The sequence below is a fragment of the Vidua chalybeata genome, chromosome 6 (genome assembly GCF_026979565.1).
Source record: "Vidua chalybeata isolate OUT-0048 chromosome 6, bVidCha1 merged haplotype, whole genome shotgun sequence".
Classification (NCBI taxonomy): Eukaryota; Metazoa; Chordata; class Aves; order Passeriformes; family Viduidae; genus Vidua; species Vidua chalybeata.
Genome location: NC_071535.1, coordinates 25,008,834 through 25,033,083, shown reverse-complemented (window position 1 = coordinate 25,033,083; position 24,250 = coordinate 25,008,834). Strand labels below are relative to the sequence as shown.

Sequence of the window (24,250 nt, the reverse complement as noted above, 5' to 3'; positions counted from 1 at the left end):
CATTATGTTGTAAGAATTTCTCCTTGGTAATTGTATAGATTTTCTCATGAAGGGTTTAAAATACATTTAGGACCATAGATAACTAAGTCAGACAAAGGTTTTCCACTTATGTTATTTCACATATTACTTTTCAATAGCAATCAAAAAATAATTGAAATAAGGGAATCATCTTAAATAGAATAGCAGAAGCTGGAAGTTGCATTCTTCAGGATGGGTGAAAAATTTCTGAAAGAAATACTTTTTTTTTTTTTATCTACTTTACCAGTAATAGTTGCAGCTTCAGCAGACAATGGTTGCTGATTGAGACTACTTGTTTCTGAATCTATGTGGAGTGTAGTTAGACTGGCCACTTCTTGTTCCTCAGCACTTTGTTGCTGTCCTGAAATTGCATCAATGTCAGTAGAAGCTGGTGTCCCTGCCTCAGTGCCAAAGCTGAAATCTGTATGAGGAAAGCACTGTATTAACTTACAGCATAAAAATACCACTAATACAAAAAAAACCCAGAGGCCCAGGACCTCCAAACTAAACAGAACCTCAAATGTGCATCTTCTATGCTACTAGCACACTGTTGCAAAATTTAAATAAAATACAACAGCAGAAAGCATTGACTATCATGAATATTCTCTTTCCTGTCATAAAACCATTACTTGATGTCTGCAGAAGACATTTTTGTTACATGTCTGTATTCTGCTTAGTTGCTGTAAATGCATCTACACCTAAATAATGCAAAAATAATGGAATCATACACTAAGGAATTTATTTGTAAAATTTACAAGCTGGAAGAAAAACTCAATCTTGTTGTAAAAGCATTAACTTCAAACTAAAACCTTTACAGCAAATGACACTAACAGATGTTATCCTCAACACAAACGAAAAAAATGTCAGGCTGACATATAGACTTTAAATGCCATGACTATTTGCATAATGGAGACATATATAAAAATGGTAATTTCTTCCAAAAATTATACTATGTAAATATTATTTAACCTTATATAACACATGATGTCATAATTCCTAGCAGCCATAATGACCCCTTCTGATAAACAAGGGGGGGAATAGATAAACAAAATGAATGAAAAGCATTATGTTATTAAACAAAGCACTCTAATTTTAACAAAGAACACCAATTGTACCATGATATTACACTTAATATATTGATTAATCTATAGCTACACAAAGATCACTGTAAAAATAACAGAAGCCTTTAAATTTTACCTAATTACTTTCAAAAGAATTAATATAATTTCCAAAATAAATAAGCTTTAACTTTTATATTTTGTGCAAAACAGATAGATACGCTTCACAGAGGAGACAATATTGCTTTCTAACTTCTGTTCAATTACTTTCTCTTCTTTCCAAAGTAGTACTCCAGTGCTCTTTTGTTTTGGTATAGCTAAAAAAAACAACAGCCTCTCGTAAGAACCTTTCTTGTTCCATTAGCTTTCTAGTGATTTCAATGGAAAATCAAAATAATCTCTCTCTACAGAAAACGGCTGGCATACAACTTTATCTGGGAAAAAAAAAAACAACAACAAATGAAACAAAGGTAATTTGCACTACATTAATCAAAAATGCTATTACTTTTGGAAAAATGTACTTGCTTTCAAATTTGCGGCTCTCATACTGGAAGGCGCTGAAGGAGTCGGAGTGGCTGTCGGAGCTGATGAGGTCACTGCTGCCCGCGCTGGCGGGCGACGTCCACTCGGAAGGCACGCCTGGGTCATCCACAGGACGCATTTGGTTCTGCTTGTTCAATATATCAGGAAGGTCTTTAGGAACTTCCAGGCTTCCAGGGCTGCTTCCTCTTCTTGTCACATTCTAAACATTGAAGATACATAAATTATCTTACAATCTTGGATGGCTTATTTACATAAAATGGAAAAAGCAATCCCACATTTGGTGAAATCAGAATGTAACAAGCAGTTCTTAAGTACCTAAACAAGAAATTGCTATCATTCTAAATACCAAGACTTTCCAAACCCCCAAATGAAGAACACATGCAGTCACAGAATTTCATAAATACAAATTTTATTTGCACAGTGGATTTTTGGATGCATATCGAAAAAGGCTAGGATTCAGAGTAGCATAGGCCACATGGTAGGTAAGACGTGAGAGAGAAAAATAGTTACAAAGTATATCACATCTAAATAACTAAAGAAAACTTGTTAACCTTGGTTTCAGACAAAATGGCCTATAGGCCACCATACTATAATTAAAAACTTAATTTATCGAAGGAGCAAATTAATTTACTAATTAATGCATTAATCTTGTTATGACTAAAACACCACTTCAGTACTGGTTTGGAACACAAAAGACCACAGATAACAGAAGTAAGGCATGCAGATTTTTCATTTACAAGTAAGGTGGTGGGCTATTTGAATTCTTTAAGGCATTTTTTTCCACAGATAGCACTGTTTGCTTGAGAGGGAAGAGATAACAAAGTAGAAATGCCATTTTATGAAATGACTAGAAATTTGTATGCATTATGAGACTAAAGATGCCCTCCTTTTACACCAGGCCCAGTCAGTTCTGCATTCTTTTACTACTCTACCACTAATTTTAGGTTAACTCAGACTAACAAGCTTTGCATGATATGACTTTAGCATTCAATAGATATAGCAATCTAAAACTAATCTTAGTAAGCTTTTAGTGCTTTAAAGAGGCATGTCTGTTGTGTGGTAAGTGAAAAAAATGAGTGGTAGTTTTGGTGGTTTCAGTATTTACTCAAACTTATCTCAGCACTTTTCTGCTGCCTGAGGAAAGTATCAATACTCCTTCCTTTCTCTCTTCTGGAACCAGCTGTGATGATTTCTGGTTTATTAATTTTCAGACTAAGTTATCCTTTTTCATAGACTACAAGTTAGCATTTTGTTGTGTATCTCAAGACTTACTAACAACAATACTTTGTGCCAAGAATCAAGTTTCATAAACATGAGTTCAATACAAAAGAGAAAAAAATTATACACATGGACAAACTCTACTAAATTACTCTCTTGTAATTTATAAAAGATGATGATAAATAAACATTTTTTAATAACTTTGAAGAATCTTCTGTCCCTTATTATCACCAACTTCTCTACTGACAATTTTCTATAGAAGTATGTCTTACAGGACTATGTCTTCAAATGACCTTGAAGACTTTAAAGAAAAAGGAACTAAACAAATTTGAAACACTATCTTTAAATTATTACCCATTCTGTTCTTAATTTGCAACTTTTTTTTTAGTATTTTCCCTTTTGTTACTACTTAATAAGCACTTATCTCTTCAAATCAGTTGTAAGCATTCAACAGTAACCAGAAATTCTTAATTTAAAATTGATTAAAACTTCTTATTATGAATGCCATTCCAAATAACATGATGCTTTTGGAAAAGTGTAAGAAGAAAGCAAATGGAAAGTTGATTTGATTAGAAGAGCATTCTTTACGAGAAATTATTCAACACTTGGAAGTGAAATTAAAGAAATAAAGAAAAAATATATATATTTGAGTAGTTTTGTAGTCAGTTGCATTGACCTGCATATACCTGTAGAGAACAGTACTGTACTACAGCATGTTACTCAATTCCATACCATGCCAAGGACTGCAAATTTACATTTAAACTAGTGTTCTGAAAGTGTCTGTGTACAGGCAGGCATCTTTGCAGGTGCAATTAAGGCTGTTTAATTCAATGAGACTATTCATCTGACAGTAACTTCTGCATTACTTCCACAATGAAGATTCAATAGATATGAAAACACAAATGATATAAAATGGCAAGAATCTATGCCAAAGGCAAGGAATAATAAAGCAAAATTCTTAATTCTGATTCAGAAATACTTTTTAGTGAAATGATTTATCATGCCATTGACAAGTTCACACACATATGGAGACTTAAGTATTGAAATGTAGCAAGTTTAAAGGCTTACCAGTGCATTACCGCTGCGGAGTCTCTCAGCTATAAATTCATCCATGAGGTCAGGAACATTTGTATTGCTACTGCCAATATCACTATCAACAGGGTGCAGCTTTTGACTCATGTCCTCTCTATTAGCTAAAAGCAAATGGACAACCATTTATAGTAAAGAACACATCAAGACATTTTCAAAACAAAATGTAACAAATGAAAAAGACCTGCTAGTTAAAAGAAATTTAAAAATCAAAATTGCCAAACATGCATTTTAAGAATGTCCCTCTTTTAAAGCAGATTCTACTTTCAGAATTAGTACGGCTTCTTCTTCCCACTTAGCAGGGGTTAGTTGATTTCCAATTCCACCTTTAAGAGCAGGAAGCTTATAGGTAAGCACTATTCAAAGTTGTTAATGCTTGTTTTAAGGATAAAGCATATGTTCTTCCTCCGTATCACAAGTAAATAATAAATTCTAAAAAAATTACGTGATTCCTTCAGGCTCCTTCTTCATTGCATTCCTAATGAAAAGCAATGTAGTGGAAAAAGTAAACTAGGTTGTAATAGATACTAATGACAAATGGCAATGTGGCACTGTATACAGTTAGTATGAATAGTGCAAAGAAAATGTTATATAATAAAATTACATGCTAGTACATGGAATGAAAGTTCTAACTCTAGATGATCAATGGTTATGAACAATTAATGAAGTTCATTCCGTTATCAATGTTATATTTTTTTATATAACTATACTGTTCATATTTAGCTGTGGCTGTTACACCTGACTTTATGATATTAGCCTTTAAAATCTTCAAGTTATTCCAGTTCATGTTCTCTTTACACAAATTTTTCCCTCAGTGTCATCTCTCATGAGACCACAGTGCAGTTTATTTTAACCATGAGTTTCTGTTAAATGTTGGAATTTAAATAACAGATACTTCTAAAATTGGTGCTTCCTAAATATGTCTTTTTCAGAAGTCTACTTTCTGAAGAGCAGCAAATCATTTTTTTGAGACCTGTGACAGTACCGGTCTCAGGTGCTGTGCTTACAGAGACTGCCCTCAGGTGGCATTAACATCTTGATGCAGGATGCATTGCAGAATCCTCTGTTAATCATGCCAGCATAACAATGGGAAAAAAAGAAAACCTGCATTACTGCTGAAAGTTAATTTACTATTCATTTATGGTTATGTGAACTCTAATGTATATTAGAGTTGCAGCCTTCTTTTTTGATCATTCCACAGAGATCTCATAGTTAGCAGGCAAAAGACTATCACAAGACCTTCACAAACATCCAAGATTCCAAGAAAAAAAAGAAAGTAATGGAAGATGTTGCCAAGATTCAACTGCAGCCACTTGGATGAATGAATATAGGAAGGCCAATGACATGTTTTGAAACAGACTCAAACAAAACCTTGTGATTAGACTCAGAGAACTGTTGTAATGAAATCATTCCAGTAATAGCAGATTGCTATTTCAGACTATTTTTTAAAAACTATCTAAAATTACCTCCAAATGTAAATTTGAGGGGCTCTTTTTTGGTTTTGTTTTGGAGGAGGAAAAGGAGGAAGAGGATGAGGAGGAAGAAGAAAACACACTAAATGAACCAGAAATACAATTAGTTCAACCTGGTTGGTTGGGAGCTAGGTCCTCTGCAAAAAAAAACCTACACTCAGAGTGGAATAACACATTCTGATAAAATATGCATTGCCAATCATTCAGTAGGCTTAATTTGAAGGCTCTGCAATGTAGATGAAAATTCAAAAGTCTCAAGGCTTAATCCTTTATTAGGTCATTTACTGTCTCTTCCTCTTCCCTAATCTGATGATCTTCAGCAGAAAAGAGGTTCAACTAAATATCTTTAAAAGAAAAATTAGTAATTTAAAGTACGTAAACATAACTTATGCTGGGAGAAAAATCAGCTGGCTACAGGCGCATGCATAACCAAACAGGGAAAGCAGTGATCATCCCAAAGCCTTTTGATTGCTTATCAGAGCTTGCTTCAGTTGCAATAAGCCAAACTGGTGCTGCCTTTCTCCTTTGCGCTCTGCACACTGTTAGTGCTCACCTGCAGCTTTCCTTCCAAAATAGCCCATTACATGACTGTACAGATCCCTCAGTGGAGCCTCTGCTGGCATTCTGTTCTGCCTCTGTGGGGAAACATTTGCCTTCGGCTTCGAAAGAGCATGTACAACAGTTTTATAAACACCACCCAGGGAGCCCTGCTGTTGTGCCGACTCCTGACCTGATGCTCTAAAGGCACTACGACATTGGAACTGACTAAGAGCAAGACCTTCTTTCTGCAACACAGCTGCTTGAGTTTCTGTAGATTCCTTAACTTGCTTGCTGCTAGCCGAAGCAGCATTGACTGCATCTAGATGCCTATATATTCCAGGTCTAACAAGCTCTGTGGCAGCTGATGAGCTACTGCTTGCACTGGTACTGCTGTTGCTGCTACCACTACTGCTACTACTGAAGCCACCAAGTTTACGAAGTCTTGCTTTCCAAGCAGCCTCTTTGTTCTCAAGAGGATTGTAAAACTGAACCGATTCTGTAGATGGCCTAAAAGTAACATGAACGCTGTTTCTTTTTTTAGTTGCTATTTTCATGATTTTGGCCCTATGAGTTACAGTTTCAGATATACTTCTTTTAGTTGGTGCCAGTTTGCTTGTGCCTGTGATGTGAGGCATTTGAGGATCAACTTGTGCTTTAGGAAGAATTTTCTTTGCATGGACAATACGTGAGTTGGTCGCTTTTTCATTAAACTGGGCACTTTTATGCTTTTCAGCTACCGGTGCTTCCACAACTAAATCTACATCAGTTTCAGTGGCTGCTTGCCTGTACAGATATCTCTTCCCTTCTTTGCTGCTAGGATTACTTGACCCATGATCAAACATGCTTTCATATTGTTTATCAATATCTAACTGTCTGGCTTTATTGAGTGCTTGATTTCTTGTAAAAAAGTCTACTTGAGTAGGTGCAATATTGCTTATAAAGCCACATGGATTTTGTTCTAGTTGCAGCTCTGTGTTATTGGCTCTTTCTACAACAGTGTTGCTAGTTGTGCATTGACCAGTCTGATCTCTATTTTCTAATCCATCCAGTAGTAATCTATCATTCCTACTTACTGATGTATCAACTTCATGAGCAGAAGCCTCATATTTATCTATCTCAAAGTTACCGCAAAGTTCTTCTTTTTCTTTATAAAGATATTCTCTCAGAGAGGAAAGGAGATCATCTTCACCTTCAAGGTCAACACATTGGCTTTGTTCAAAGGCAGTGTTTGCAAATTCTACCGGCCCTATTAAATGACAAAGATGGTCATAAATACTATCCCCAACTTCCAAGGAGGACTCTCTGCTATTTGTATCAGTGATATGGCTTTCAGTGGATCTATGCATTGAAGAGGTCTCAGTGGAATTCTGTAAGCTTGGAGCATGATGGGATGAACTGTCAAGGACAGGAACTGCACCTTTGGCTCGTTCAACTGCGAATGGTTCCAGGATGTCAGAGGTGCTGCTGCTTCGTGGCAGTGGCTGTTCTTCATTTAATGCACCAAAAACTTCACTTGGAGCATCCTCACTCTGAGAAAAATGTCTGACTCGAGGTGGACGTGGAAGAATTTGAGCATCGTCAATGTCTGTAGGAAAAAAGTATATGTAATATGCACAAAAATTTACATACAGAGACAATCTATATTTACCACTACATCCTAATGATGTGACTTTAAAAGCCAGAAAAATTCAGAACCTTGTTTTCTTAGGTACAACGAAAACACTTTTTCCAATTCTAGAGTGTTAAAAACATACAGACATAATATCCAGTACATAATGCAATATAAATGAGTTAGACCACCAGAACACAGTTTTAAATGTTAACATGCATGAGAACAAACAGTGAGGTCATGGAACGTTTGGAAATACAGTTAAAGCTAGAGCTGTGCCAATAAGTTCAATAATTCAACCAATATTATTCCAGCTAGCTTGCTCAGGAAATGGTTATTGGAATACAAATAAGCTCAACAGCAGTACTCCCTTTGTGGAATTTACATATTTAGAAAAATGGGCAACTCCAAAGAGAACAAGGATGTTTTTTGGAAAACTGGGGTTGTCTGTTGAAGAGGCAAATCATTAATTAAAATATGTATATATATATGTATATATATATATAAAAATTACTGAGATTTCTGAAATACTACTATGACATGATTATAAATATTTTGGGATATGTAATATAGTGTGTACCTAAGGACTAAAGCTTTTAAATGACAAGGAAGAGCTATACAAAAATATGGCTATACATAACAGATAATTTAAAGATATACCCTTTTTCCCAGAGGAATGTTTTGTCTCTCATCTTCAAAATATGAAACTAAATACCTAATGAAGGCTTACCTCCCCCTCTTCTTCCAGTTTTACTCCAGCAAATGTAACATTTATGAGAATTACAGAATTAAGTACTCTGATACCAAAAATCATCCTGCAGCCTCACAACAGTTAACACTAGAGTAAACCCACTTTTGTTTATGAAAAGTTCATAATTTGTTATTATCATTTAAATTAGTGATTCCTTGTTTCTGCTGAGACTCTTAATATGTTAGTGTCAGTAAAAATCATAGTTAACTGTAATGAAACCTGCAGTTCCAACATGGATCACCTGGGAATTGTACAGAAGTGTCTTCATCTCGTTTCACATGATCCACAAAAATAAAGAACCTTCATGCATCTCTTCAGATTTCCTACTGTGTTATTCCTATAACATAGGAATACTACTATATACTATCAAATTACCACTGTAGGCAGGACTAAATATCCTTTACAGATGAGTAAACTAACTGCTATCCCTTCCAGTCCTTTCATGAGATAAGCACTTAAACAGCAAGGTAAAATCAGTTTACTCAATTTTCTGTTGGTTTCTTTTTGATAGAATCCTTTATTCCCTAGATTAATCTTTTATTACCTACTACTTAAAAAGTTGTAGAGATGCTTTCAAATCCAGGAATAACAGTAAATAGCTTAAATGAACACCAGCAAGAGTAATTTGCCACAATAAACAGACTTACCTTGTTTTATCTAGCTGATTTAACTTCAGGACTGCAATGGTGAATTTACTTAATATCAGAACAACATTTAAGCCCCTTTCCCTCCCCTAACTTTGATGTATTACAGCTAAAATAAAGTAACTATGTATGTAATTACATTTTAAAATATTTATATTATTACTAAATATTAGATATAAATATCACTAAGTATTTAAAATTATTACTTAATTTATCTATATATATATATTTCAGTAATATCAAATATTGATAATCTGATGTCCCCTTAAAACTTGTTTTGAGCTGCTTACACGTTTCTGAGAATGTTAGAGATGGAACTGCATCTTCTCATATTCTCCTTCTGAACAAAGCATATAAACCAGATGAAGGAGATATGTCTATACTTAACTAAACATGTGTTCCAAGAAGATAAAAAGTGCTATTTCCATGCTCAATTTTTCAAAGTTAAAATTTGAGAGTAACAGTTTCACCTCGTACAAAGTTTACTGAACTGTAAAGAAGATATTAGACAGGAAATTGAGAGATCTATACTGGAAAAAGAGAACAGACATCCAAGCTTTCTCAGAAAATAAACATGAACTGAAAAATCATTGAATACAACACTATTATTTCTTTTCTCTTCAGCTTTGATAAGAAACAAATTTCCCATCATTGTTCTTGTTCACCTTATTACTAACTATATGAATTAACACCCTCTGAAATTAATCATGTCTCTTTCTAGTTGGAACTGTTATTTCAAACTCCCTCTTGACTTAGGCAGAGATTAACAGAGGTTATGCTAACGTAGCCTCAAGCTATTTCTTACAGCTGTAAAGAAGGGACCACAGGATTCAGTCAAAAGTATGCACAATGACATATATGAGATTAATACATGCAACTATGATACAGTGATCTCATCTTGAGCCCTCAGTACGCATATTTAAAATCTATTATAAACTCAACGTTATCTAAAGCAGCAGCCTATAAATCCCATGCTGTGCATGCATACAGTGATCAGGACCTTCTAGGATGTTAAAAATAATTGGACAGCGAATCACAATGCACACAAAGCAGCTCCACACATTGAAATAAATTCAGCTAGATTCATTTCAATGTTGATCCAGAATTAATTTTAGGTGCTCACATATTCATGACAAGCACATACAAGTACACATCTTCAAACAAACATGTGCTTGCACCAATAGAGATTTCTTTTTTGTAGAACGGGAAGAAACTAAGGAAATGAAAAATGTTATTGCGATACCAGCACTGAAAACACAGACAATATTTAAAAAACCAAATGAACTGCTCCTTCACAATCAGGGATCACCCTTACACCCAGGTGTGCAGTCAGACTGGGACACCCAAAACTCCCAAGGAGTTTGTGTGCCAGCAGGCTGTAACTGACCCTGAGCACCCTTAGGAGAAACACTGCCCTGATTCCTCACATGGTAGAGTAAGGAAAAGATTGTAATTGGTACATCTGAGCAATCTCACACAATCACTACTGTCCTAAATCAACCTTGCCTCTCCTTTTGGTATGAGAAGGCAGAAAGAGAAGGCAGTTTTTCAGCATCAAGTGTGAGACAGATATGCTAAAATACAAACTAATGGAGAGACACATTTTGACAAGACAGTAGGAGTGCTAATAGGAGATCCCTGCATTACACTGGGGCATTACACTTTATATTTCATCACACAAAGACTGTTTGGGAAGTGGAGAAAAAATAACATGCTTTGCTTCTGAGCTTTCAATAGTTGGGTTTTTAAGAGAACACAGGCATTCCGTGAGTTTCTGATAATAAATTATTAAAGAATATTTATAGCCATACTGACATTATAATTATGATTTCTTTATATTTCATCTTAATGATTACTTAATTATTTGGGAGTAAGGTTGTAAAGGCATAATATGCATCTCCCTTTCATATTAATACTTGACTCTTTTAGTCCCAGTAGATAAGGAAAAATCTCTCATCTGCAATTAATTAGTTTTCCCAATGCTTCTAGGAATCCTCCCTACAATCACATTGACACTTTATTTCAGGTCTTGTATCTGAAAATCCTCAAGGGTTACAGAATGAATGGTCATTTCACTAGTTATCTTGTAAATGTGTAAAACTGGATTTCCTATTATTCTGACAAGCTAAAGGAAAGTTCTTTTTAGCAATATTGCGGATTTGCAACAGATATACTATACCAAATCACTTTATTAACTAAACACCTTAAAGCATAAATCACTTCCACTTTCTAGACACTACTTGAAAAGTTGCAAATATTCTGCACATGGAAATACAGCATAACCAAAACTACAAGAAGGAATTACAATCTTAGGAAAAGCATCCTTGTGGAAACCCAGGGCACCAGGTCTCCACACATCCTCTATAATGCTACATGACTGGATGTCAATATTGAACTTCTGCAATATATTTTATCAACCTAGTGATTCATCTCCAAATTATGTCTCACAAAGTAGAAACAGGTTTTCTGCCTTACATTTGAAAATTAATATACAGTACATAAGGTAAAAGTTTGGTCATAAATGCTTTCTGCTAGACTACCTGTCCAGATTCAGCAGTGGATCCACCTTTCAATGATGAGTTTCACAGCTAAAAAGAAGTTGAAAACTATTTCCAAAAACGTAATATTAGGCAGACTATTATTCTCGAATACTTTGAAATGTCCTCTCCCTCAAGCTGTGTTGGATTGTAAAGTAATTCTGGATAACAGGGATATTCATATAATCCTGTAATATGACAAACAGCTGTCACAACTAGCAAGACATCATTCATTTCCTAGAACACACTTACGATATAAACAATTTGATTCCTTCCCAAATTACATTCTGTATGTCTGGAAACAGAAGGCTTTCAGAAAATAATATACTTAAAGCAAGAAGAAAAGGCAAGGAAAATGATAGAGCTTCATGTTTAAATAAAAAGGGAAGAAGAAAGAGAGCACAATTAAAAATGCAGAAAATTAAAAAAGCAAAGTGCACTCTGATCCAGTGGACAGTGTTTCCCTTTTTCTGCTACTTCCCCATCAACACTCTAATAGCTTGCTTTTTTTCACTAGAACTTTTTAGTTTTCTGGCAATGTTCAAGATTCTTGGGCACATCATGAAGCTGCTGCAACACTCATTTGTTTGAGAAGACATCAAAACTAGGAAGGGCTTAGGACTTTTTCTATGTTAGAAGTGCGAAGGTCTGTAATGTCACTTTACTTTTACAATTACTTTGGTCATGCAGTTTTTGGATTGGATGAGTATCAACATAAAGAATAATAGCAAGGGAGCCAGCAGGTCTGGGACACATTAGAAGTCATATGCAAGCCAGAACTTTTCAGAAAAGCACTTTTGCTTTGTTTAAGAACGGGTAATTAAGTGTCAGTGATTATGTGATGAAATAATACTTCACTATGAAAGCTCATAACCCTTCTGCAGGTGTTCTTAAGGTCTTCAATAAGCACTGACTATTTCCAACAATGCTATGGCCAGGTAGGACACATTTTCTAATAGGTTAATTATGTATCATTCCTATAAAATCTCTATCTTCTAAGTTATAATAATTTGTATCTCAGAAGAGATACTCTTTGCACTCATACTTTTATTTATTACATATAATTTTTATTTTATTAAATTTTGGTTTTGGTGTCAAGAATTGTATTCAAATACTTTGTAATTGTTCATTGTGAAATTCTGGTCTCTCTAGAGTGGGTTATTTGAAACTTTCTTGATTTTTCAATAATGTTTTCAGGCTGAATACTAAGGCATCAAGTTTCTGTTTCACAACAAGAATTTTGTGACATGTGACACATGACAAAATATGATTATGAAAATACAGTTCTTGGTACTTCTCAGGTAACAAAGATGGGAAGGAGAGACAGAAAAGAAAAAGAAATTCATAAAAATATTATTGTCATTAAGTCCTTATATTTTTATGCCATTTTGACTATATGTAGTCCTCCCACTGAGCTTTCATTTTTTTTTTTTCCACTCATTGATACAAAGGCATAAGATGATTGTCAGCCTTAACACATTACAAATTTACACCTATGTAATATCTGGAAAAATTACGTTATCTGAAAACATGTATTCTAAAAGTCTGTGCTAGTTTTTGAATCTATTTGTTCAAAGAAAGTATCCAAAGTAAGCTACTGTCCAACATGTAGCCAACCACCCTGCTGGACCAAACAAAATCTTGAGGAAAACCATAATCCTAAAAAATTGATCATTTGGAAAATAACACCAAAATATCAGACTTGAGAATTCCACACTACAGATTTTTTTCATGTTTTTATATAGCAATGAAAAACAGGCATACTCTAAAGGCTATTATATGATACCATATTCTGTTTTCATGGGAGCTAAAGTGTATCATCATGGTTGTTCACACAACATCTATGACACTGAATTAAAAAAAATTACACAGAAAGATGTAAATGGCAAATTAAAGTAAAATTAAATTTTTCCTTTCCCTCCGTCACTCATCAAAAATAAAAATTTTAGATTAGTTGTACTCTCTGGTAGACAGATATCATATTGCTGCTTACCAATAAATTGGAAAAGTGGAAAGATTTCTCAAATTTTCTCTTTTATGATAGTAAACATTGGCACAGCACTAACTTCTAACAGTTCCAGAATGAATTGTAAAGTAGCATGGTATCTTACAAAACTCAAAATATTAATTCTTAATCTCTTCCCCTCTCCCACCATCCCCAAAGTATTTTTACTTTGAAAAATTTAATGGTTTAGCAGAATTTGAAAGCAGAAGGTTTAAAAAAGTGATAAAGGGGGTGCAGAAATTAGCAGAGGTGGCACTACCTGAAAGCTCATCAGAAAGGGGAGTGAGAACAATATCAGGCAAGAAGGGTTTGGAAGTATGGATCAGAACAGGAGCACTTTTAGCACTGCGTATATAGGCCGATGGCAGAGCACATTCACCAATGGATCGGCTTCTCATGGCTTTAAAAAGGAAAAGAAAGAAGTGGGGAAGGAAAAAAGAAGAGTGACTATAATGAAAGGCTTGTGTCACAGAAAAAGCAGCAACAGAGAAAACAAAGATAAAAAGGAAGAAAGTTCAAAAATTAAAACATTTCAGCACGGCAGATATTGGCAGAGCTGTAAGAAAGAAAAAAATCAGTGGACACATAAGACATTCTGAGTTTTCAACTTTTATGTAAAGCTGCAACAATGCCTTTATTATGATGATTACAGAGAATTTGCATTTGAAATCAAGAAGCTAATTAACACATTTTCCCACTGCATCAGGGGTTGAAAAATCAAAGTTAAAGTTACTCCACAAGCACTCTGAATTTTATTGTTTTCAACAGAAAAAGTAACTTGTATTACATTTGTATTTTTCTAGCTTCCTTCGATTTTATCCTGAAAATGCATCTCTGCATTATACATATACCCATACTCATGTTCTCCAAAAGAGATTCAAAATCATAAGGAGAAAACAATCAGTTCTGTGTGGAGAAATTTGCAATAAAGCTTGTTATAGTTCCACATTAAAAATGAAATGACTGAAGTGAAATGTTTTAACAAAGAAAAGCATTAAATTTTTTTATGGAGTCTGGCTTTTAATTGATACTGGATAAATCTTGCCAAACTGATGTTTATTCACCTTTTCATATCTCACATCCTGCCAACAGTCCTACAGAATGTTCAAGAATCTTTGACATTTGCTTTTCTTTGTCAGAGTAAGACACAGCAAGAATTGATACAGCATTCAACCTCAAAGTACTCTGGAAGTTCTTAAAAAAGTAATATCCATTGCTTCAAGTAGCTTCCTTTCATACTGTTGTAAATTTGCTAACTTGTTTTAAAACTATTGCTGATAAAATTCTTTAAGGCAAATTCAGAGTATCTAGCATAAATATTGTCAGTACAATACTTAACCAGCCTGAACTTTTCTCTCTATATCTGTATTTTCAAAACAACATGGAATATAGACTTAGGATCTTAGTGCTCCTGATCTGCACGGGAATCAAATGTATATGAATGCAGTGCAGTGAAAGCTGAGCACATCACACTTTGAAACCAGGTTAAAGAATTGCTGCTAATAACAACAGGCAGATAACCTGGGTAGGTCACATTGAGCAGAAAATACATTTGACAAAGGTAGTACAACTTAAGTGGAGTCTCAAATTCAGTTCGAAAAAACAATTTAAAAGACAGAGCTTTTAAGACTGAATGCTCTAGTAAGCTTTGTATGACAGAAACTATTTTTTTTTTAAAAGGCAATTATGTGTAAGGCTTTAGTATCAGTTTGATTAAGAGATACAGTAATAAAATTCAGGATATAGTTATAGTTAGGTGCATTACATTCATCACTGTGAATCCTACAATGAATGTAGGCAAGAGAAAAAATAAAAACCATACACTAAATATTAAGGATCTTTTCCAGGCTAAATTACTAGAAATAAATCAAGCTTTTAATATTGGATTCTGTGTTGATTACAAATTTTAACTTAAAGTGTTCCTTTTAATTTGACTGGATTTTTTTCCACCATATTACATTCAATTAAATAGTTAGGTGGAGGCAGACAATATCAGAAGATATTTGATAGCTTATAACCTTCCACTATTGTCTATACAAAAGCAGAACAATAGGTAAGTAAATTCTTTCTGACATGATATTTTTATAGGACTAGAACCTGATGCCTAAGCCAAAACTCCTGTATCTAACCTTACAGATTTTTCAACCCATATGCATACTATGCTTAAAGGTCCTTTCCAAAAATTATTTTAAATAAGTTCAAGCTAAAAATGTACAGATTGCATATCAAAACATCAAAGCATTGATTTTTATTAGAGTAACAGGCACACATACATATTTGGTGCAGCAATAAATGTGTGCTGGCATGATGATGGCTCAAAAAAGAGGTGCAAAGATGTACACAAAAATGTGTACAACATAAAAACAGATGAAAAAGAAACTCCAGCTTTTTCTTACCATAAAATATTCAACATGCACATCCCCCCTACTCAGATATTAAGAGTATATATTATTGACAATCAACAAGAATGTAATACAAATCACATATCATGCAACATATTTATGGTTTGACTCAATTCCAGACTTAACTTGTAAACCTAATGATAAACTGAAGGAGAAGATCTGACCAGCAAAGCATTCTAGATTTTATTTATAGTGATTATTTTTTTATTATTTGACCCTGAATTTATGGCACAGATTAAGAAGCAGACCAGAGAGGCAGTAACAAACAACTATTTTCAGGCAGTTAAAATATATGTAACATTTGATAACATTTTCCTCATTAACATCTAAAAAAAACTGAGGAGTTTGGGATTCTGGTTCTGGCAACTCTTTTTGGATTTACAGTCTTTTAAAATCATTCTAGCAATGCTGGGATGCTTGTCCACAGTTGGTATTCTGCAACATGAATAGAGTTGAAATTTTAACTGGTTGCAGTAATGCAAACTTGGCTTATTAATATCAAATATGTAAGATAATTGGAGGAAAGGAACAAAACCGTGGAAGCTAAAGTGCAGTGAAACTAAAATCAGATTACTTTGCTGCTAACCCGGTCAATATATAGCTTGATTAGGATAAATTCCAGTCATTTCAAGGCTAACATCGTATAAATAGCCATCTTTCAAATTGCAGCAAAACAAAAGCATTAATAAATTGACCAAACAACATAATCTTCCGACAGAATATCTGAAATATTAACAATTTGTGAAGGAGAAATTTTAACATGAGTTTTGTCTTGTTAAGACAATCAAGATTTAAAACAAAATCACCATTACACTTAATCACAGCAAAATTACATTTTAAGTATCTGTGATCCGTGAGGAAAACTAGGTACTGTCAGCATGAAATACAGGAAAAGCTGTGTAGCATTTGAATGTGCAAAAAATGACAGGAAATTTTGGAGTAAGGATTTCATTTTCTCTCATTTCTGTATGCCTTACAGCACAATTAATTCTCCCACATAAGAGCCTTAGGAGAGAAAAACATTTAAAATGGAGAATTTTGAGGACTAGTCAAATAGAAACTTTTTCTAAATAACCTCCATGACTTAAAAAAATTAACTTCAAATATTTTTGGAAAAAGAAAGAAAATGTTAATTTTTGAAAAGCTAGCACAGTTATATATTCAACTGCTGATATGCATCCCAAATTTTTAAAACTGTGTCAGAATGTACCTACTTCCAAGAAGTATCAGTGATGCAACAAAACAGAATGACCAAAGCCATTACTACTACAAAGACAGCAAAAAAGTAAGAGATAATCCTTAAAAGGTTCTTCTTTAAATACAAAATTAGAACCAGCTTAACTTTCCTTCATGTAAGCGATAGTACTGAGATCATCAAGATGAGACAACAGAGTAAAGAAATTTGTAGTCCAGTTCCTGTTAACATAGTCTAAGAAAATCATATGAACACAAATGAGCCTTGTGAGGAGTTCGCCTAAAGCACTGTTCAATATAAGTCATTTATAACACAGCAAAGTGTATCTGCAAGTAATAAAATTCAGAAATAGGTGACAAAAAATGGAGAATTGCATACATCTGTCAATCTTTCATTATCGTAATATTCTGGGTATAGTAAAAGACAGCACATTTTATAAACTATGTAGACTTACAAATATTTTTCCCCACTTTCCTTTGTAGTATTTGAAAATACTCAACCCATCTTGTGCAGTGTATGAAAACGCACACTTAAGAAATCTTCTCTTACCCACCTATCAGCACCATAGCTCAAACCACTCCAGCTTTTTTCTCCTTCATATACATAGTATTATTTTCCAATCCAGCTTAAGCATGTGATCAAATTCATTAAGAATTAATATAGCAACTGCATTACTTTCATTTGCACTCACTGTAATTCTAGTAAACACAATCTATTTAGCTACCCTCAAAGCACATAAGGCTGCATAATTTATGCTTTAACTAATGTGTAAATCATTATAGATAGTACATCTTTGTGGAAAGAAGCTATCCACATTGCTAGAGAAGTCAGTTATTAATTCCTTACCCTTTCTCAAATGTCACTTTTATCATCTCTTACAGATACTTACCCACTGTTTTCTGCCGTACAATGCTCCTCGCCTTTTCTGTTCCTGGAGAGCCGGTGGTTGTGGCACTGCGCTGTCTCATGGGTGCCTGTCCAGGCTGGTCACGGCTCCAGCCTCTAGAAAAGGACTTATCAACAGAAGACTTTGGGAATTCATGCCCAACTCCTGCAAAAGTAAAATTGCAAATCTATTCACTTCTATTCTGCTATCACCAGATGACTGTAGATGTGTTCTTTCAAAAAATTTTAAAGCTGGATGGAATAAATTAAGTTACCAAAGCAAGCATGAATTCCAAAGCTCAGCCAGCACTAAATCTGAGGGATACTCAAACTTTTTCAGAAATGTTGGTACTATTAAAGTACTGTAATTTTCTTTTCTGAAAAAATGGGTTTACACAGGTTGTAGTCGGATACTACATGAAGCTTTTCCTTTGCTGCTCCTACCAGATAAGATACACAAAGTCATACATTTCAAAACATTAATACTAGAGTGGCAGGTTTCCAAATAATTTTGCAACATTGAGGAATATGAAACAGGGATAACTTAGTTTTACACAAAATGCAAAAGCAAAAAAAAAAATTGGATGATGGGCTCAGAGAACTTTGGAAATTGACAGAAAATCCTATAGTAATATTAAGATGGAATGAATTCAGATTTGAAATTTATATTGAAGTAAATAAAGCTCATATGAGGAGCTATCAAAAACAGCAAGATGTAAAAAAAAAACCAAGTGAAGTAAGGAATATTTGCAACGTATTTCCTTATCCAGATTGAGCTCATTAATAATCCAAACTGACACAATTACAATCACTAAAGAGCCATCTCTTTGGAAAAAGTCAGCTCTAGTCCAACATGTTCATTATTATTAGCAATCAAACAGGGGCACAGAAATTTGGCATAATTTGTATGATATCTATTAATTCTAAAGCTGGACTTGACTCTGCAACCATATTTAGCAATGGAGGCTTTCTCTGAGACTCTGTCACTGAAGGTTAACATAAATTCTCCTCATGTTGCTCAGATGATTCAAAATGCTTTTTAAGCATATATTTAGATAACTGTACACATTCTTATCCTATACCAGCTCTTACATGCTCTTTTTTTTGGGCCTTTTTTTTATTAGGCGGTTTTTTGGTTTTGTTTTGTTTGGGGCTTTTTTTTGTTGGTTTTTTTTGATTGTTGTTGTTGTTGGTTTTGATTTTTTTTTGTTTTCTTGTTGTTTGTTTTTCTTTGTTTTGTTTTGCTTAACCTGTGTTTTTTAGTAAGAAAAAGAAGAAAGCTGTGTAGTATAGGAAAACAAAAAATGCATGGACTGGAATGACCTCTCAAGGGCAACTACAGAGAGATGTATTTCTGTACAGTTATCACACAGCAGAAACCAAAACAAAATGGTGAATAATGACTCTGCTTAAGACAAGGCACAGAAGCATGTGAAATGTTTTTAGCAAAAAAAAGCCTATAGCAACCTCCTCTTTAAGAGAGGGAACCCACATAGGTTGCTTCTCACTTGCAAACCCTAAGATAGCACCAGGAAGCACCTTCCCTCAGGTTTGACTGAAGAGATAAAAAGTAGCTTAAAAAGAACATGTTTTTACATCTTTGTTACTTACACACCCTAAATATAATCCTGCCTCTCACTATTAGATCACAATGCACTTTTAAAAGGAGAATATTATAATTATCCATGTTTTACAAAAGTGGAAATGAAGTGATTTCCAATTGTCACACGCAGAAGGTCTGTCTCCAAACTGAGAAAAGAATCCAGGTTTTGCAACTTTCTATCCAGGAGGACAAACTTCCAGTGCCTTACCAATTCCAGAACTGTGCCATTATAAGCAGCTACCTCCTCTCCCCATATGTCTTACAGAGTATTTTATGCATTTTTTTAGGAATCAGTTTAAAACCAGGTAGCACTCATGGATTATTAAACTATACTCTCTCTTAAGTAGTCCACAAGGTCTCATCGTAACCAAACCTATATTCACAATGGGCTAGTGATCAATTAGAAAAAACAAAACTATGCTCATCTTACATTTCATCCTTTAACATTTCAGGACCAATATTCCAATTGTGCTTGCAATGCCTTAGTTTTCACCAGCTGAGTAGTGTTTGTTATTTTCAAGAAGTTATGACTGGGACTCAACTATTTAATTGCTTTGATAAAAGGAGAAAGGCATAACCCACTACAGTGTAACATTTTAGATTAAATTCAACACACTTTTAAGAACTACATTCCATATGCGCCTATTTACAGAAATAACATGATTGTGTTGTGGCAGTTCTAAAAAGCAGATTTACCTTAAAGAAACAGGATTATTTCAGGTGATAGAGATGCCTAATTAGGTATACAAAAAATGGTGAGACCAAAATTATCCTGTGACCAGCAGCAGTTCAAATTCAAATTAACGTTGATACAGTGTTGTCTTACCTTTGCCTTTGTGTTTTTTCTGCTTCTGCTCACTTAATTTATCCAGTGGCAGGTCACTGAGGTCCAGGCTATACAAGTTTCTAGCTAATACTTTAGTAAGTGTCTCCATTGTCAGTGACCACTCAGTGGCCAGCTCTTCCCAGTATGTCAGTGATGACATTACAGACAGCAAGTCATCCCAAAGTTCTCGAGAAATGTACACATTTAGATTTGCTTTGATCCAAGCTACTATAAGAGTCTAAAAGAACAGAGAAAAGTTGGATTGTGAGCATAAGCTGACAAAATTCAAATGTTACTGTTCCAAAGAAAACTTCAAACTGCCACAGAAATTTCTGTGTAGTCCTGACATTCTTTTCCTCACCAATACATTCAGATTTTTAATGAATTATCAAGTGTTAACACACAGTTCTGACTTAGATACAGGAACAACTAGTTTGACCCATTATCTTGTGTATTCTTCTTTGTTCTGCTAAAGTAACTGGAGACTCTACAGGTCCTAGTCACTGAGAACTCACCACAACAGCACTTTGCAGCTATCAACTTTGAAAGGATTTGCTACAGCTTTCTGTAAGTAATTACAGAATTCTCTAAGAAATAAAAAAATCCACCAGTTAGTCACAGATTTCATGCTGACTTGAGCTTATTTTACTATGGCAGCAGGATAAAACTGCACACACTGCCAGTTATCTTTGATACTGTAAAATTCTTGAATTTTACAGCGCCTGAAATACTTTTGTCACAGTGTCAGTAAAATATAAGACAGATAGTAACAAATGTAACCAGCTCTTTGACCCACACCATTCACATTAGCTGGGTAACATACCAGTGATATAAGATGACAAACTAGCCAACAGTGGCTGCTATTATCCAATCTATTCATGAAAATTAGGCTCAATTAATTAAAGTGAATTTATGTTTACTTGCCTGGAAAAGAGGTCCTGCAAGTCTTCCAGCTAAAGTGGAGTTTTTTCTTCCTTGATACTGCAAGAAAGTTTGGGGTGGTATTTTCAGCACAGATTCAGTTACCCTGAGCAGCACAAGTAGCATCTGCTCCCTGCAAAACAGTATTAAACTTAAGAGTTACCATTTTGATATACCTCTGTATATACCAAGGTATTTTTAAAGGTAATAATCAAGCCTTATTTGCTCAAACACATTCCAAAAATGTCATAATGATTACAAAGAGCCAACTTGGTTATTGCAAAATAAATTATTCCAGTCTTTTTTCACACTTAAGAGTGAGTACTTCTTCCAAGTAATTCAACTGCTGTCACCTTCAATGGCCTGAAATTAGAGCCAAAGTTTTAACTATTTTCAATCTGAGCTTTTTCTTTTTCTATGAATTACAGGTTTTGGTAATTTTACATTATCATTAACATACTTCACCAGTTATTTTGTGTGGCACAATCTTTGCCATTGTGGTCTAGATTCACTTCTTTACATTGATGTGAAAGTGGGAAAGAAGATACCAATCTAGTAGAATCTACTATTATCACTCCCAAATTTCCCAGTGGCCAGATAAATTGGCTCCTCAGAAGAGGAGACAAGCTTCACATGACACATAGTGCTAGCTTTATTTACCCAGAGTTCAGGATAGATTGAATGCAAGTCAAGTTAAAATTTAAAATTTAATAATTCAGACATTTGAAATCCCCTTGCTACTTCTTCCTTGTAATGGAGAACGGTGGCAATATAGTACCTGATTACAGACTACTATTTAAAGGAGTGGGAAATAATAGAAATTCTTTTAAAGCAGGATCTCTTGTAACTGCTAGGCGCCATAAGAACTGGAAAGGCACAACACAGTTACACAGTACACAGACTCCTGTATACAATTACAGGTCAAGAACAACACACATCTGATTCTAATCATTATCCATGCTTGTCTGGGGCTTTTGTGTTTATTTTTAAATAAGGCTGTGAAGCTTCATATGTTTCAATAAAAATTTTAACACTCTGACACATGAGCAAAATGCCCTGCAAAAAATCATCAGTAGCTCCTTAATAACAGTCTGTATATTCCAGCTCAGTCCTCTTTACACTGAGGTCTGAGCTCTCACAAATTAACTAGGAGCTTACTAGAAGCTTTAAGAAAGCAGCTAACTTCCCCTGTGCTAAGTTGTCTGTAGTGTTGAAGTTTGTGTATTTGGTGATTTAGAGGAACTGGTTCATATAACCAATACCACTCTACAGTGTTTACTACCAAGTAAATTTTCAGATCAGTGTTGTGCACTAATAATCTAAGATAAAAGCATTGGCATTTTACCATGTCTTCTTGTCCATAGTCACTTGGACTACCATGTGGCGGTAGATATTGAGAACGCGTTTGCACATATCAGTGTGTTCATCCAGCAGAGCTTTAAATTCATTTGCAGGTTCAAGAAAAAATATATTTGAAGAATTTATTATAAAAACCTGTAAGCAGAAAACAGAGGATGTCATGATCCTGAAACACTTTGATGTTTTCAGCAATTCAGTTGGTAGAACCAGGAAGAAAAAAATCTGTAACAGAAAATCTTTATAAGAAAAGGTTGCATATACACACAGAAGTGCACATTTAAATATGTCAATTTGAAGTAATGATTAAGCAACGAGACTGATCTTTTCCCCATTTTTTTCTACAAAACCTATTAGTATATTTTTGTTCTCATAGACAGATGATTCAACAAACTACTCAATATGATTAGTTTAGTATGATGGACAAAAATGTCCCAGTAAGAAGTCCACTGCACAAAAGTTCCACCTCTAAGCCAGGAACTGACTAGTACAATATATGGTAAACTGCTTGAAATAGTCCTGGTACATAGTGTGTGCCTCAGCATGACACAGCCTGTATTATGTTCTGGGAAACTAAAGCATTCATCTCACTGGGATCAGTAAGGCTTACCAAAAGTAGGAAACTTTCCCAAAAGTGACTGACTTCAGTGGGCAGTAATTTAGGGCCTTCATTTTTCATAATGAAAATTATGAAAAAAGTAGGAAAGGACACAGTAGGGGCTACAGAAGCAGTTACTTAAGTGTTACTATATTTTTATGTAAGTTTAGAAAGCACTTGAATCTCAGACCTAGATTTTCAATTATTTTTTTACATGTACAGGAAGTCATTGGTACTAAAGTCATAACTTTTCTCTACTGAAAGCTTTGGATTTTTAATAATTAAAAACTATTAGTATGCACTTTTACATTCACTAGCCTCAACTAATGAACCTAACCTACTCTAAATGCCTAGAAATAAGTCTATGCAAGCATTAAATGGGAAAAAAAACTCAAGACAGAAGTCTTAGATTATTGATTCACAGGGAAAATCAAACGTAGTTCCAGGTCAGGAAATCTCTCAAATTGAGACATGGTACTGGGTTAGAATGATGTCTTGACTCTGTTTCAGGCTAAAAAAAAAAAAGATATTGGTAGTCAAATGAACCTTTGTCTAAAAAACTTCAACACTAATAATCTTCAAGACATTATCAGATGTGTAAGCCTTAGTAGTATATTGCAAACAGATACAGATACTTCATATTTCTTTTCTCAGTAACACTTCATATTCTAAATAGTTGTTGAAAACCAAGATTATGAAGCGTAAATTATTTTAATGCATTTGAATTTAAAAGTGATTTCAATTACAAAGTTTATTTATACGTTTAACAGCATACAGCACAAAAGAAAACCCTATTTATAAAATTATCCAAGCTGTAGTAATAATGAGTTTTATTTAGTTAGCATGGTCACACACAGTAGAAGTGCACACAGTAAAGTGGCAAATGCACATTATTTTATTTTGTTCAGAATCAATTTTCTGCTGGATATAAGAATGTTATGGAGGCTAGTCATATACCCACCTATATGAATGTATGTGCA

At 34.3% G+C, this 24,250-nt stretch overlaps 1 protein-coding gene across 2 annotated transcripts in view; it reads right to left on the bottom strand.

Annotated features, from left to right (window-relative positions):
• The window catches only part of RALGAPA1 (Ral GTPase activating protein catalytic subunit alpha 1), a 131,318-nt gene that overhangs the window by 78,399 nt on the left and 28,669 nt on the right, over window positions 1-24,250 (bottom strand). The window contains exons 13-20 of one of the 2 annotated variants that reach the window (XM_053944606.1): window positions 22,662-22,810; window positions 21,320-21,449; window positions 20,396-20,633; window positions 17,971-18,132; window positions 5,952-7,523; window positions 3,906-4,030; window positions 1,602-1,818; window positions 263-439 (exon numbers count right to left, since the gene is read on the bottom strand). In XM_053944606.1, coding sequence (XP_053800581.1) covers window positions 263-439; window positions 1,602-1,818; window positions 3,906-4,030; window positions 5,952-7,523; window positions 17,971-18,132; window positions 20,396-20,633; window positions 21,320-21,449; window positions 22,662-22,810 — 2,770 coding nt within the window. The remainder of the gene's footprint in view (window positions 1-262; window positions 440-1,601; window positions 1,819-3,905; window positions 4,031-5,951; window positions 7,524-17,970; window positions 18,133-20,395; window positions 20,634-21,319; window positions 21,450-22,661; window positions 22,811-24,250) is intronic. The other variant, XM_053944607.1, reaches the window with a different exon arrangement.